This window comes from Portunus trituberculatus, chromosome 39, assembly GCF_017591435.1.
Source record: "Portunus trituberculatus isolate SZX2019 chromosome 39, ASM1759143v1, whole genome shotgun sequence".
In the NCBI taxonomy this organism is placed as follows: domain Eukaryota; kingdom Metazoa; phylum Arthropoda; class Malacostraca; order Decapoda; family Portunidae; genus Portunus; species Portunus trituberculatus.
Window position 1 is genome coordinate 11,196,004 of NC_059293.1, and position 15,181 is coordinate 11,211,184.

The window sequence follows — 15,181 nt, forward strand, 5'->3', positions numbered from 1 at the left end:
ACGCAAATATTTGTGTGTGTGTGTGTGTGTGTGTGTGTGTGTGTGTGTGTGTGTGTGTGTGTGTGTGTGTGTGTCTCCCACATAGCTTATGTTACACTCCCATCCAACTGGTTGAAGCAGGTGACAAGAGAGAGAGAGAGAGAGAGAGAGAGAGAGAGAGAGAGAGAGAGCAGGTGGAACGAAGGAAAGAGGCGAGAAGGAGGGAATAAATAATCTCTCTTAAAGCATTCTCTCTTTCTTTCTCTCTCTCTCTCTCTCTCTCTCTCTCTCTCTCTCTCTCTCTCATCTGTGCTTGAACGTCCCTTGTTCTATTTCCCTTCCCTCGTTCTCACCTCTCCTCCCCTGTTTCCTCTCTTCGCCTCCCCTGTTTCCTCTCTTTTCCTCTTTTCCTTCCCCTCTTTTGTTTTGTTCCCTCGTCTATGTCCTTTATATCTATTTTTCTGTTTTTAATCCTCAGCTTCATTCCCTTCCCCTTTAATCGCTCTCTCTCTCTCTCTCTCTCTCTCTCTCTCTCTCTCTCTCTCTGTCGTGTAGAATTTAATTGATAGCTATTAGTATTATTGAAATGTCTGTTTCTTGGCAGTTTTGATAGTTACTCCGTATTGTATTGTGTGTGTTGCAGAAATTATTTTTGAGTGTGTTGCTTGAATTTATTTTTCCAAACTTTTTTTTTATTTATCTATTTATTATTGTATTCAAGTTTGGGACACATTTTTTTTTCTTTTTTTGTTTCGTTTTTCATTTTTTTATTTGCCGTTCGTGTATTCACTTTTTCTTCTTATTTCTTCTCCCTCTTTTTTTTATATTTCATTTATTTATTTTATGTTGTGCTCGATTTCCATGTGTATTTATTCCTAATTTTCATTCACCTCATTTATTTTATATTTTATCACCGTCAATTTATCTTGTATGTACTATTATATTCCTTATTTTCCTCTCGCATCTTGTTCTATGCTCTTGTGGCAACCTGACGCAGAAAAAAAAGAAGAAACAAGAAGCAAGAAAAGAAGACGGATGAATAAGGGAAATGGAAAAAAAAAAAAATGGAAGAAGAGCGAACACACAAAAACACGCGAATCCAATATCTTTGTAGCTGTTTGTCTTGTTGGCCGCAGTTTGTATCTATTTGTTCCTTCTCACATTCCTCTTCTTATCTCAGTCCTGGGTGAGTATTCAGGAACGCTATGCCCTCTCACCACCACTATTTTCCAAGGCCACAGCAATGACTAACGGGGTTTTCAAGAGCCTCCAGTTCATAATGTAGAAATCTTGTCACTCTGTAAAAACATCTTAAAAAACTCATGTAAATTTAGATAAAGTCTTTTGAAATAGCGGAGGTAAAGCACAGAAGTGTTTGAGAATACAGGACCTGGAGCTCTTTTATGTAATCTTCCTTATAACTGTACTGCTGCACTGGAATTAGTAAGCCCTACATAACTATACTCCTAAGGTCCATAATCCATGGTCAGTACGAAGCGGCAAGGTCACCAGATGCTCCTTAATGCCTTTCTTCCCTATTGGGCAAAGCAAGGACGTGTTACTTCTACTACTGTTGTTTTTGTTACGTCCGTGTTCTGAAACTCTTTGCTCTCTCATCACAACTGTTGTTCAAAGGTGACACTGATGATTACTCGGATTCTGAAGAGTGTTTCTCCTGTTAATCATTGTTTATTTGTCACAAACTGTGAAAATAACTAAAAGAAAAAAAACCGTAAAATTTCAACTACAGACTTTTATGAAAACGTTTTACTCTCTCTATGTTTATTTTTCAAAGGTTAGTCGCATTCTGAAGTCTTTCTGTTGATGAATGTGGGAATCTTGTCAATTTGTCTCAACAACTTTTAAAACAGTTAAATGCCGTGAAACTTCAACTAGAACCATTTCTTAGACGTTTTGCTCTCTCACAATGTTTGTTTCAAAGGTGACATAATGGATCGGATTCTGAAGGGTGTTTCTCCTGTGGATAAATGTGGAAATCTTATGATTTGTCAAAAGAACCGTAAACAGTCTTAAAAATCATGAAATTTCAACTTGAATCTTTTCTGAAACGTTTTGCTCTCTCAAGACCATTTTCAAAGTTACAGCGATAATCAGTGGCATTCTTAAAAGTGTTTCTTTTGCAAATAAAGTAGAAGTCATAATATGTCTGCAGAACGAAAAAAAAAAAAAAAAAAATATATATATATATATATATATATATATATATATATATATATATATATATATATATAATTATTTTATTTTTTTATGTAGTGGAGATGTTACGTGCAAGTTGAGAATGTGTATCTTTTTAAATGTCTAAATGTTACGTAAGCTCCACAGGTGCTGAGTGATGACGTGCGTGGTAGGAGTCTGTTGTGACTTGCTGGATGATTGCAAGATTTAGCGACGACTTAGACACGATAGTAACTTTTTTTTATTTATTTATTTTTTTGTCGTATTGAGAGAGAGAGAGAGAGAGAGAGAGAGAGAGAGAGAGAGAGAGAGAGAGAGACGTGGTACAGTGGAACCATGCGAGCTTTGAGGTCCGAGGGGTCTCCAAGCGCACGGGTTCGAATTCTGTCCACGGTCCGAGTGTAGGTTGGGCTTCCTCATTCTGGGCAACAGCTTCCTAGCGGATGGGCTTTGAGATAGGAGGTACCCCAAAAAATATCCCCTTTAGCCCATAAATTCCCGTGTAAAGCCCACATAGTTTAAATAGAGAGAGAGAGAGAGAGAGAGAGAGAGAGAGAGAGATTGACTTGTTAAGGTAAAATTACAAGTATTTAATGTTTATGTATCTTTGTTTTCTATGCTTAAAGAAAAGGAGAGTAAAGTAACTGAGTAGCGATTCTAATGACAAAACTAACTACTATTTTTCCCCTTCCTTCGTCAGAATGCGCAGGAGTTCATCGGTTCGCCACCTTGCCGGAACAGGTGCACCGAAAAAGTGTGAAGCGCGGGTTTGACTTCACGCTGATGGTGGTGGGGGAGTCTGGCCTGGGCAAGTCCACGCTCATCAACAGCCTTTTCCTCACCGATTTGTACAAAGAGAGGAAAGTGCCCACGGGGGAGTGTGAGTATGCCTGAGTTGTTATTGTTGTGGTGGTAGTGGTGGTGGTGGTGGTGGTATTATTATTTTACTACTGAAAATGTACAAAATAGTAGTGAAAAAAATTATCTCAAAGTAGAGAGCCGCTATGGGCTTTTACATAGAGTTGTAATTTTTTTTTCTTAGAAAGTTCATAATTCAGGTACTACATCAGTTTAGATAATGGTATTTAAGAATTTATATTTTAATGTGTTGTTTTGAATTTGGGTCTTCTTGATCACTGCACAGAGTGACCTGTACAAACGCCAGTTCAGGCATGAACATTTCAAGAACATGAAACAGGTTATAAATCAACAATGAGGACACTTGAAAGAAGGCCAATTAACACAAGTGGCTGACTCACTCACTCAGTTGTTCAATCACAAAACAAAAATGCTTTATCAATTGATAGACTGTATACTTTTCATATTGATATTCTTCTACTACTTTTCATGATTCAGCATTGTAGTTTTGAGAGGAAATCTTTAATTTAAAATTTTTCCAGTTTCTTAAAAAATCATTTTAAGTGTGAAAAAACTATAATTTCCTTAAAAAAAATAAGAATAAAAAAAAAACTTTATTGATTGAAAGAATACATGTACATACACTGTAATTTTTTACAGTACACCAAACATTAGTACTGCAATTGTATATTGGGTAATACATATTCCTGTCTAATGATGCTGTTGATCAATATATGTAAGGAAATATATAAAGCGGTTCATCTGATTACAATATTTATTCACATGATGACCAAGTACAAGGTGAAGAAAGTCTGCCAGTCAGTGGCAGGTGTTTTTTCTTCAGCATTCTTCCATGCTGTTCAGAGTTCCCAGCCAATTTATGTCTACATCCTAATGAATCAAACCCTTCACTGATAATCCTTTTCAAGTATCACTTATCATGCTAATTGTAACCATCCACATTACTTTGTTTTGTTTTCTCTAAATGCTCCCTCTGCTCCTGCAGCTTTGGTGGAGAAGACAGTCTCTATAGAAAAGAAGACTATAGAGATTGAGGAGCGAGGCGTCAAGCTGCGGCTGACTGTTGTGGACACGCCAGGTAAGTGTGGCTGTGTGGCGCAGTGCTTGCAGTCATGGAGGACAGTAAAAGTGTAGGAGGAAGTGAGGGGATTAATTTGTTCTGTGATTCTGATATGTATTACTTGGAACTCCCTTTAAAATGGTATGTAGAAGAGAAGGATCCACTTGGTCTAGTCCATAATAGATGTACTTCATTCTTGTATCATACTCCAGTCTTCTCATTCTTCTCTTCTCTCCCTGAAGTACTCTGGCATTATCTTCTCATTTTACAGGGATCCTTCTCACACACAGCACCAGCTTGACTGACTCTTACAGATCCCCACTTAATTCACTCCCATTCTTTCCAGATGACCACTTCAAGATGACTCACTACCTTCTCTTTCTCATGTTCTTTCTCTTTTTCCCCTTTCTTCTTGACTGAGCTACATTCATTCCAGCATTTGTCTGTAGTACTCATGCGCTATCCTTCTTTATACACTTTTTTGCTTTCTCTTGGAAGTGGTTTGTTATTTATCGCATTACGTGCCGGTGGTGGCTGAGCGCAGCCTTACATAACAATTTCCTTCCCACACCTGCGCAGTTTTTGTCTTGTTTCCCTAATGCAAATTTGCGATATTCACACATTTACCTCATTATTTATACAAAAATTGTTCAGTAGCCTGCCCCTTGCACTTTGACTGATAAGATCTATTGGTAGTCTCCTTACAAACCCCGAGAATCATCGCATTATGAGCAGGTTAGATCAATGTAAAACTAGGCAAACCAGTAAATAATAACTTCTTGCAGGGTTTGGCGATGCTGTCAACTGTGAGGAAGGCTGGAAGACTGTGGAGCGATATGTGGATGAGCAGTTCAACAAGTTCTTCCAGGATGAGTCCGGCCTGAATCGTAAGAACATCCAGGACCACCGTGTACACTGCTGCCTCTATTTTGTCCCTCCTTATGGCCATGGGTGAGTGGACAGATGATGTATTTTTCTTTCCTTTTTTATGTAAGACAGCCACTGATCAAAGCTAGCAAATTATATGTAAAAAGAGCTTACTGAAGTGCCTGTTCCTGAATTACAGAAATGTCTCTAAGTTTATAGGAATTTAAATGTTGAGGTGCTATATATTACAGCTTATCATTCTCCCAGTCTTTAATGCTGTGCCTGTAATTCCTTTTTTAGCATTCCTCATCCTTATATAGCCTTCCGTAACAGCATTGAATAAGTATGCTGACGTCACACATTAACTTCAGTGTCATGTCTATAGCAATCACTTGTAAATTCTCTGTAAGCTCTCCCTACATCCTAACTCCCACCCCGAAATAACCTCTCACTCACCCTTCTCCCATACTGCTGTAGATGGACATTGAGTTCATTACAGTATTAAATAAATATGGTGACATCACACTTTAACTTCACTCTCATTTCTATAGCAATCCTTGCTAGTTTCTCCTCAAGCTCTCCCTCCACTCTCATGTATGTACCATGACCACCCCTGCCTTAAGAACAATCCTCACACTCCCTCCTCTCCCAGGCTCCGGCAGATGGACGTTGAGTTCATGCGGCGGCTGCACAGGAAGGTGAACATCGTGCCGGTCATTGCCAAGTCCGACACTCTCACCAAGCCGGAGATCAACAAGCTCAAGTCCAACATAATGAATGATATTGAGACACATAAGATTAAGGTATTTGGAATTCTTTTTTTTCTATCAGTTTGTTGTTTTCTTTACCTTTGTGTTTCAGTGATCACTTGTGTATTCTTCTGCAATCATTATCTTGGGTTATTTTTCCCTTTGTAAGGATTGGTTTTAATTTAGTTATGTATTTGTAAGGAATGTGTGTGTGTTTGTGTGTGTGTGTGTGTGTGTGTGTGTGTGTGTGTGTGTGTGTGTGTGTGTGTGTGTGTGTGTGTGTGTGTGTGTGTGTGTGTTATGTATTTGTGTGTGTGTGTGTGTGTGTGTGTGTGTGTGTGTGTGTGTGTGTTTCACTGTTTGATCTGCTGCAGTCTCTGACGAGACAGCCAGACGTTACCCTACTGAACGAGCTCAGAGCTCATTATTTCCGATCTTCAGATAGGCCTGAGACCAGGCACACACCACACACCGGGACAACAGGGTCACAACTCCTCGATTTACATCCCGTACCTACTCACTGCTAGGTGAACAGGGGCTACACGTGAAAGGAGACACACCCAAATATCTCCACCCGGTCGGGGAATCGAACCCCGGTCCTCTGGCTTGTGAAGCCAGCACTCTAACTACTGAGCTACCGGGTGTGTGTGTGTGTGTGTGTGTGTGTGTGTGTGTGTGTGTGTGTGTGTGTGTACTTACTTAGTTATATATTACAGGGTTCGAGGGGGAGTCATAGTGACCTGTCTCCATATTTAATTTTACCCAAATTTTCCTTAAAATTGTGCACACATTCTGCTGTTACAATCTCATCATTCAATCTGTTCCAGATGTCCACTGTCCTATGTGGAAAACTAAACTTTTTAATGTTAAATGGCACCCTAATATTTGATATTGCCTTATATGTTAAAGAAAATATCCTATTTATGTGCCTTTCTGGGGTCAGGGTGTCTTGTATAATCACTCCCAGGTCCTTCTCTTCCTTCTTTTTCATTATAACCTCTTCTCCCATTTTGTACTCTCACGTAGGCTTTCTATTACTTTCACCCATTTGTGTGTGTGTGTGTGTGTGTGTGTGTGTGTGTGTGTGTTTGTGTTTGTGTGTTCATCGGATATTTCTTTCATAGGGATTCTCCTTGTGGGGATGCAAATTTTGTAAATGAATAGATTGCTTGACATGGACTATTGCAGATAAGATCTCATGTCACTTTGGTCAGAGGAGTAGATTATAGAAGTGAAGTTTAGTTTGAGAGGCAAGGAAGGTGTGAGAGGAAGGAAAAGCATCTATATGTGTGTGTTCTGAAAAGCAATGACAGCAATGACTGCCTTTTATAGACTGATGGCTTGTTACATGCAGCTTCCTTAATTTTCATGTGCTCTTTATATGTTAGTTTCTGAAAGGATATTTTCCTGTTGTGAATAACTCGTTCCACAAAATAAAACATCCATCAGATTGTTAGATAGGATGTTCTCATCTTTGCAGATCTACCAGTTCCCAGAATGTGACTCAGATGAGGATGAAGACTTCAAGCAACAAGACAGAGAACTGAAGGCCTCCATCCCATTTGCTGTCATAGGATCAAATTGTGTCATTGAAGTTGCAGGGAAGAAGATGAGGGGACGGCAGTACCCTTGGGGGATTGTAGAAGGTAGTGCCTATATGATGTGAAGGATGATTAAACTTTCCTTCAGGTTACTCTGCATCATAAAACTGTTTATTTATGCTAGGTATGCATTAGTAATATATTTAGGCAGTGAACTTTTATCATATAGGTACTGCATGGTACAGGATCTGTATTAATAACTGTCATAGTCCATTAGCTTATCTTCGTGATTTTGAAAGGTGTTATGAACCAGGAAAAGAATGTGATTGAGAATATTTTTTGGGTGTGTAAAATTTTTTTTTTTTGAGAGCAGACACCTTTGAAGTAGTTGACCATAATGAAAGTCTATTATGCTTGCTTTGAGTTACATATGGCAATAATAAAACAATAGTCAATCCTTACCATTGATTTCTCTACCAAACATTCTTCTTTATTTGACTTAAACAAGTAATTGGAGCAGCCTCATCATCTTGAGAGCCACTACTTAATGTCGTATGTAGTACAGGCAACCCCCAATTAATGAACGTTTACATAACGAAATTTCGCTACAACGAACGTTTCCTTTAACTATCATCTGCTCGTATAACAAACATCAAATTCGCTTTAACGAAATTTTATCCAGGTAATTATTTCCAAGTTTGAAAGCCCTACCCTATCACGCAAGCCGACAGGCTTTTGAATACACCAGCGCCTCTTGTGGACAAAACGCGCACCACTCACTCCCCTACCCTTCCCCGCTCTTAGTTCAAAACAATAACAGTGTCCAGCAGCAGCTCGTCTTTCCTCGCTCAACATGCCACCAAAACGCCCTGCAATGTCACCTAGTATTGCTAAGAAGACCAAGAAGTCTCTTATTCTCGAAATGAAGCTGGATAATATTCACAGACATGAAAGAGGCGAGGAAACTAATAGCATTGCTCGCCACTATGGCTTGACTCTGTCTAATTTCTCTACTATTTTCAAGTCAGCAGACTCTATTAAGAAGGCTGGTGAGACTGTATCTTCCTTGCGAGATAAAAGAACCACTCGAACTCGTGGCTCTGCAATGGATAAAATGGAAAGCCTTGTGGAAATGTGGTACATAAGTTTTGTATGCGGTACAATGATGCACCATTTGTTTGCATTCCACAGGTTGCTGGCTAGCGTCTTTCCTGCTCCACTCTCCCTCCCTTCATAAATTTAAGATCATCAGCATTTTAAAGTTGCTTACATACATACATTAGTGTACATTATAATGACTTGGTCTTAATTAAACTGCTTAAATGTTTATTTAACTTCATATTTTTTACTTTCATTAAACCTTTCACTGTACTATGATGCACTCTCACTTTGTTTACTCTCAATGGAAGTTCAAGTTAGGGATCAAACTTGTTATAATTGGTTCGCTTAACGAAAATTCACGCAATGAATGTTGTTTTAGGAACGTAACCCGTTCGTTAAAGGGGGGTTGCCTCTATGTACTGTTCTTGCCATAAGAGCTGCTCAAACTATTATTATATGTAGTTTTTTTCAGTGTTTCATATGTTTTTAGTTTCCATTTGCTTGTCTCATTATCCATCTATATGTACCTGGCTCAGTAGTGTTGTAACTAATGGAGGTGCTTGTGTTTTGTTTCAGTGGAAAACACGGCCCACTGTGACTTTGTGAAGTTGCGCACAATGCTCATTTCCACCCACATGCAGGACATGAAGGAAGTAACTCAAGACATCCACTATGAAAACTTCCGTGCTCAGTGCATATCCCAGATGCAGGTTTGTTTGCTAGTTTTATCTTACTTTTCATCCAGATGTTTGTTCCTCAGTGTGATGGTCTCTTATTTTTTGTGGTGTCTTCTGCTGTGTTGGTGCTGAACAAAACTCCTCATCTTCTGAAGTCCAATTTTGTAAAAGTTTCTGTAATACATATATGTATTTTCAATTTCATTTCTCTATCTTTAGTGAAGTCACTCACATGAGTATGTCACATTTTCTTTCAACACCAGCTGCCAGAGTTCTTTGCCAGAATGCTTCTCCAACACTCCTGCAAGCTCTGGCAGCACAACACCCTTGTGTATAAACAAGTGTACACATAAAATTCAACTTTGCTTTATGACTTTACAGCAGGTGGCCTTGAAAGAGAGAAACAAACTGAAGAGGGAGAGTGCTGCCAACTTCGACACAGTGGGTGATGCAGACAGACTCCTTCAGCAGAAAGATGAGGAGGTGGGTTTTGTTTTTAGTGATGTTGGACAAGCAGAAACTTATGTGTGCAAATCATTATTTTATTTATTTCTCTATTAAATGCCAAAATCTACTCAGGTCCATGTCATGTCATTCAACAAATGAAATTGTTAGTTGTGGTTTTTAGTTGTGTACAGATGCTTGTTAGTGAAACTTTTATAGTGCCCTTGCAAGATTACAAATAGCATTGTAGATTTTAATGGTTTAAAAATGTGTATTTACCTATTTGTGTATTACAGGGCCCTAGCTAAACTCTCTGTGTCCTGTCTCCTTGTCCATTCCTGTCATATCTCTCTTTCATCTGATTGACACACACTGCATCAACGACATCACTGCTCAGTTTATTCCACTTATCAATGCTACGATGCGGGAAACTGTATTTTCTCACGTCATTTAGACAGATGTCTTTTATTAGCTTTTTTCCATGTCCTCAGAGATGATTACTTGTGGTCACCTTTATCAACTCTCTGTCCAGTATGTCAATCTTGTTCACCAATTTATACATAGTTATCATGTCTCCTCTTGTTCTTCTCTCTTCTAATGTGGTCAGCCCCAGCTTCCTCAGTCTTTCCTCATAGTCTAACTCCCTGAGTCCTGGTACCATCCTTGTTGCCAGCCTCTGTACCCTTTCTACCTTCTTCACATTTTTCTTCATATGCGGTGACCAGACACAAGCTGCATATTCTAACTGGGGTCTTATTAAGGTACATAATATCTTCTTCATCATTCCGTCATCTAGGTAGTGGAACGCAAGGCCAATATTTTGAAGCATGTTATAGTTTTCCAAAAAATCTTGTTAATGTGTTTCTCCGGTGACAAAGTGTTTTGCACGGTTACTCCTAAGTCTTTCTCCTCATTGGTCTCTTTAATGTGTGTGTGTGTGTGTGTGTGTGTGTGTGTTTATTTATTTTTCAAACAACATCTATCTCTTTTGTAAGAGGAGCATAGAATTTTCAAGCATCCATCTCTATATGAATAGAAAATAATCAAACTAACTATATCTTTACAAAGACATGAAACTCTGAACACTTTTCATTATGTATTACTGATATAACAAGAATTTTTATTTTGAAAGATTTTTGGATGTAATTATGCTACTAACTATGGTCAAAGAAATGATAGTGGTACTGGTGCTCTTTCAGATCCGCCGCATGCAGGAAATGTTGAATCAGATGCAGGAAAAACTAAAGGAGTCTGGCAAGGAACCTGCTGTTTCTCTTGCCCTTGATCCGGGCAAGCGGGACTCGGTGGTCAATGTGTGACCTCTTGATATTTAGTAGTCATCGTGGGGCTTCTTAGGATTCACTGGTCAGTGTGTGTATGACTTGAGACTTGATGGTTTATGTATGGTGAGATCACACATTTGCCATTTATTTGGTGCTTAAATAACCTCATCAAACAAGAATAGTTGGAACCATAGAAAACAGTAATTTGTGGTCTAAAATTGAAAGTCTTTCAATCATTATTGAATCTACCTTTGTAAGAGGCAGAGGTCCCTTTAAAGCATGGTATCCAGGACAAAGCATACATGTACATGTATTCTCACTTTCATTCGCAAGATTACTTGATACCAAGAGACAAAGTTGGTGTAAGATCAACCCCATGATCCATTAGTTGTAGTTTACATCTTAAGTATTTGCACAAATGAGTGGTAAGTGCATTTTAATAACATTCTTTGGTGTACAGTACTTTCCCCCTCTAGATCATTGATTATTTCCTGATATGATTGAAGTGTATTTAAAATATCTCAATTTCCACAATGTAGGAGCTGAAGATTTGCACCACATCTATTGGTGACTAGGTGATCAGTTTGAGTGTTCTTCCACTGCAGCATCTGATCCCATCTCATTGACATTCACATTTTCTCTTGGTCTCAATCATAGACTTTCATTCTGGCATGAGTGAAAGTGTGGATGTTGAGATTGCTTTTCTGGCCACACTTTTATGTAGGTTTGCACTGCAGGTGTCAGTCATGGTTGCTTTTGTGGGTGAATTTTTCCCCTGCATTGCTCACACTCAAAATTATCACCACTGTGATGTGTCAACATTTGTTAGGTGAGATTACCCTTTGGTGTAAGCTTTTTGCAGGCAGTGGAGTAAAGGATGAGTGTATGTGTACATCATTGTTGGAAAGCATGTTTTATTCTGAATCTTCATTTGTTTCATCATAATAGTATAAAGATACTTCATGATAAAATAAAATGAGAATTGCACTATCAGTATGCTTTCCAAAACATTACCATGCCACACATTAAAACCTTACCAAAGATTAGGAGTTATAAAAATTAGAGCAAGGCAGTAACACCACAACAAATGGATCCACGGGAGATGATAGCACCAAGGTGAAGGCCGGGCTGCCAAGGCCTGTGTCAGATGCACACAGCCATTGACTTTGCAGTGTTACCAAATTAGCATCACCAAACCAAGACAAGCTAAATGTGTGGTCCTTCTGTGCTGCCTCTTGAGAGTCAGTGATCAGCACACACAACCTCCTGGGATTGTGGTCAGCATGTGACTTCCTGGAATTCTGTGGTTAGTGTTATCCTCTGGGGGTCAGGATCACTGTGATCTTACCTAGCCCCAACTAGCCTGTGTGCTTCATAGAGAGAGAGAGAGAGAGAGAGAGAGAGAGAGAGAGAGAGAGTATACTAAAAAACAAAAACATCGTATATTTAATGAATTTGCACATTTTTCTTTACTTTTATATTTCAGTCCACAGATCAATTAGTGCAGTGATTGTGAGTGCTGCTTGATGCAAGTGTTTGGACTAGTCTGTTGTGTCTGTGAATGCATTAGTGTTCATTGCTATCTTTTAGATTTTTTTTTTTTTTTTTAATTATTGAGATGTAAATTGTCTGAGAGGTATTTCCACCACTTGTCAATATTTTATTCTTATCATTAAAAGTATTATTGAAAGAAATAAGCATTCCTTGGTGTAGGATCTTTCTGTGAATAAGACTACATACTTAGTTATTGAAGTAAAACTATTTACTAATTTCCGTATGTTTTAAAGTAGAAGTTTGTAACATCTGATATTTTAACCATATGACTAATAGCGATGAAAAATTATGCAAAATCTATTGACAGCTTCATTAAATAACTAAAGAGTTAATTTTTACACGTAAAGAGTAGGTACGTTGCTGTGTGTTTCCTACCAAGCAACTGTATGTCTTGTTAAATATAATTGTTGTGTGTTCTTTGTGTACCACCATTACATACAGTGTGATTCCATAGGTGTGCTGGGGAAGAAACAGAAGCCATTTGTGTTACACCATGGTGAGCCTGCTTTTTGTTTTTTTAGTTTTATCTATTTATTTATCTATTAACTATTCTTTGTATGAAACTACCCAGTTTAATGTTATATGTATGAAGTGATGCGAATGAAAGCAGGAAAATTTATATTTGTGGTATTGTCGTTATGAAGTAACAGTGACACACACACTGCTGCTGAACAAGCTGAATGATTACAATTGTGTCTTGCACAAAAGATGCATTTTTTATACACACAACTTCATCTCTTTGAAAGAACACAGTACAGAGCTTGTTTCTTCCTCAAGTCTTGTGGTATGGACCCATGTTGTAAGTGTACTTGGTTCAGGCCTTGTATGGTGCTTTGTTGCATTGGCTCCTTGTAATCTTGTCTGATGCTATTTCTCTCATCACATCATCACCAGATGCATATTCAGCAAAATTTCACATATCAGATTCACTCACAACTGGAGTGTATTTTAAGGAGAACATGTCACCATTTCATGAAATATTTTTTTTCCAGTGTGTATGCCCTTGTAGGGAAAAGTACATAGCATTGCCATCAACAATAACTTCTTCAGCTATGTACAGCAGGATAATCACTGCCATCTCTTCCAACCACAACATAGAAGCTCAATGATGTGTTCTAAGTCTCCCGTCTTGTCTCTATTCTTTACTTACAGTTGTTTGTTATGTATTTGTTCATTGTTTTCACAAGGGATGGCTGTCCGAAAAGACTTCTCTTACTTCCTTGACAGTGATGCAATATTGGCCTTCCCATGCTCCAGTGAAGGAATTAAAATGTTGGAGCATTGGTGACTAAATTAGAAGAGAGTGTGTACTCGCTCTAGGAATAAGATAATTTAAACCACAAAATGCAAATGAATGTGTATACCAAAATATGAGTTTGACCAGAAGTGATATAATGTTAATGAATCCAAATGTTAGCTGCCCTCTAAGAACCTTTATATTTTGTTAAAACATCAGTCTCATTAAAGTGAAAAGTTTTCAGTGAATTCAGATTGACTCTGACAATTAATGGGGATGTTAACATGCTTGGATGTGTGGCAAGGAGTATTGTAATGATGTAGAAGAAGCTAAGGAGAGTTAACATGGCCTTGCAAAGCCACAGAAGAGTTATTTGATGTGTGTGTGTGTGTGTGTGTGTGTGTGTGTGTGTGTGTGTGTGTGTGTGTGTTTACCTATTTGTGTATCTCTCTTTCAAGTGTGTGTGTGTGTGTGTGTGTGTGTGTGTGTGTGTGTGTGTGTGTGTGTGTGTGTGTGTGTATTTACCTAATTGTATTTACCTAATTGTAACATACGGGAAAAGAGCTATGCTCGTACTGTCCTGTCTCCATATCTACTAATGTCCAGCTTTTTCTTAAAATCATGAATATGTGTGTGTGTGTGAGAGAGAGAGAGAGAGAGAGAGAGAGAGAGAGAGATTCACTTAACTCTCCATTAGTTTCATGACAGCTAGCCGTTCTACAGAAAGAGCTCAGAGTTACTGATCTTTGGGTAGGATTAAGACACCCACACCACAAATTGGGATAGTAAGATCATATCTCTTTTCTACTTGCTGCTGGTGGAGAGAATTTAAACTTTAAGAGGCTCACCCATCTGCCTTGCTAATCCTGGGATTAAAACCCAAAACTTCTCAGTTGTGAGTTGATTTTGCTAATGAACCACTTAACGTGTGTGTGTGATTCATCTGCAACAAATGAATAACGTCAGCATGAGATGAACTTTGCTTTGTATTTTGAGTTCAGTGTTCCTTAGTGTTATCAATAAAGGAGCATTCATTAAGGTCAAGGCTAGCTTTTAGCCAGCACTATGATAGGCATTGACCTGAAGGTCAGAAAAGAAAGGAGAAGGTACTTGGGTCATTATGCATATGTTGGTAAATATTATTACATTGTCAACTTTTTTTTATTTTATATCATATAATACAGATCTTGGTGTACATATTCCTTTGCATGAACATGCACCAATGAATGCAGTGTGTACAATTTTGGTTGATGAGCTGAGGGCTGTCTGGATGTCATGTGGCTTCAGGAAGATCCACAGGATCTCTGTGACAACAGTGAACACCAAAAATAGAAATACATGGGTCTAAGAAATTGTAGTATTTATAGTGTACAGTAACTGGTCTTCAAAAGACTAATTCTTTGCAATAAGTGATACTTCACTATGTATTTATTTATATTGATACTGAAAATCTTTACTAAATGATAGTTTTATATTCTCTGCTGATAATTATATCAAGAGATGGAAAATGCTTGCAGTGGTGCTAAGTAAGACAGCCAGTCAGAAAGGGACCAAGAACCATTTTGTCAAGCTCAAAATCAGATGCTCAGAGTTTGTTCATATTATTAGACACAT

The 15,181-nt window shown here is 38.3% G+C and overlaps 1 protein-coding gene across 3 annotated transcripts in view; it reads left to right on the forward strand.

The window, feature by feature from the left end:
* Window positions 1–11,763, forward strand: part of LOC123515472 (septin-4-like) — a 62,262-nt gene extending 50,499 nt beyond the window's left edge. For all 3 annotated transcript variants that reach the window (XM_045274068.1, XM_045274070.1, XM_045274067.1), the window contains exons 3-10: window positions 2,876–3,055; window positions 4,040–4,132; window positions 4,900–5,065; window positions 5,634–5,784; window positions 7,211–7,376; window positions 8,949–9,082; window positions 9,431–9,532; window positions 10,693–11,763. In XM_045274068.1, coding sequence (XP_045130003.1) covers window positions 2,959–3,055; window positions 4,040–4,132; window positions 4,900–5,065; window positions 5,634–5,784; window positions 7,211–7,376; window positions 8,949–9,082; window positions 9,431–9,532; window positions 10,693–10,812 — 1,029 coding nt within the window. In that variant the 5' untranslated portion in view covers window positions 2,876–2,958 and the 3' untranslated portion in view covers window positions 10,813–11,763. The remainder of the gene's footprint in view (window positions 1–2,875; window positions 3,056–4,039; window positions 4,133–4,899; window positions 5,066–5,633; window positions 5,785–7,210; window positions 7,377–8,948; window positions 9,083–9,430; window positions 9,533–10,692) is intronic.
* Window positions 11,764–15,181: the final 3,418 nt, after the last annotated feature.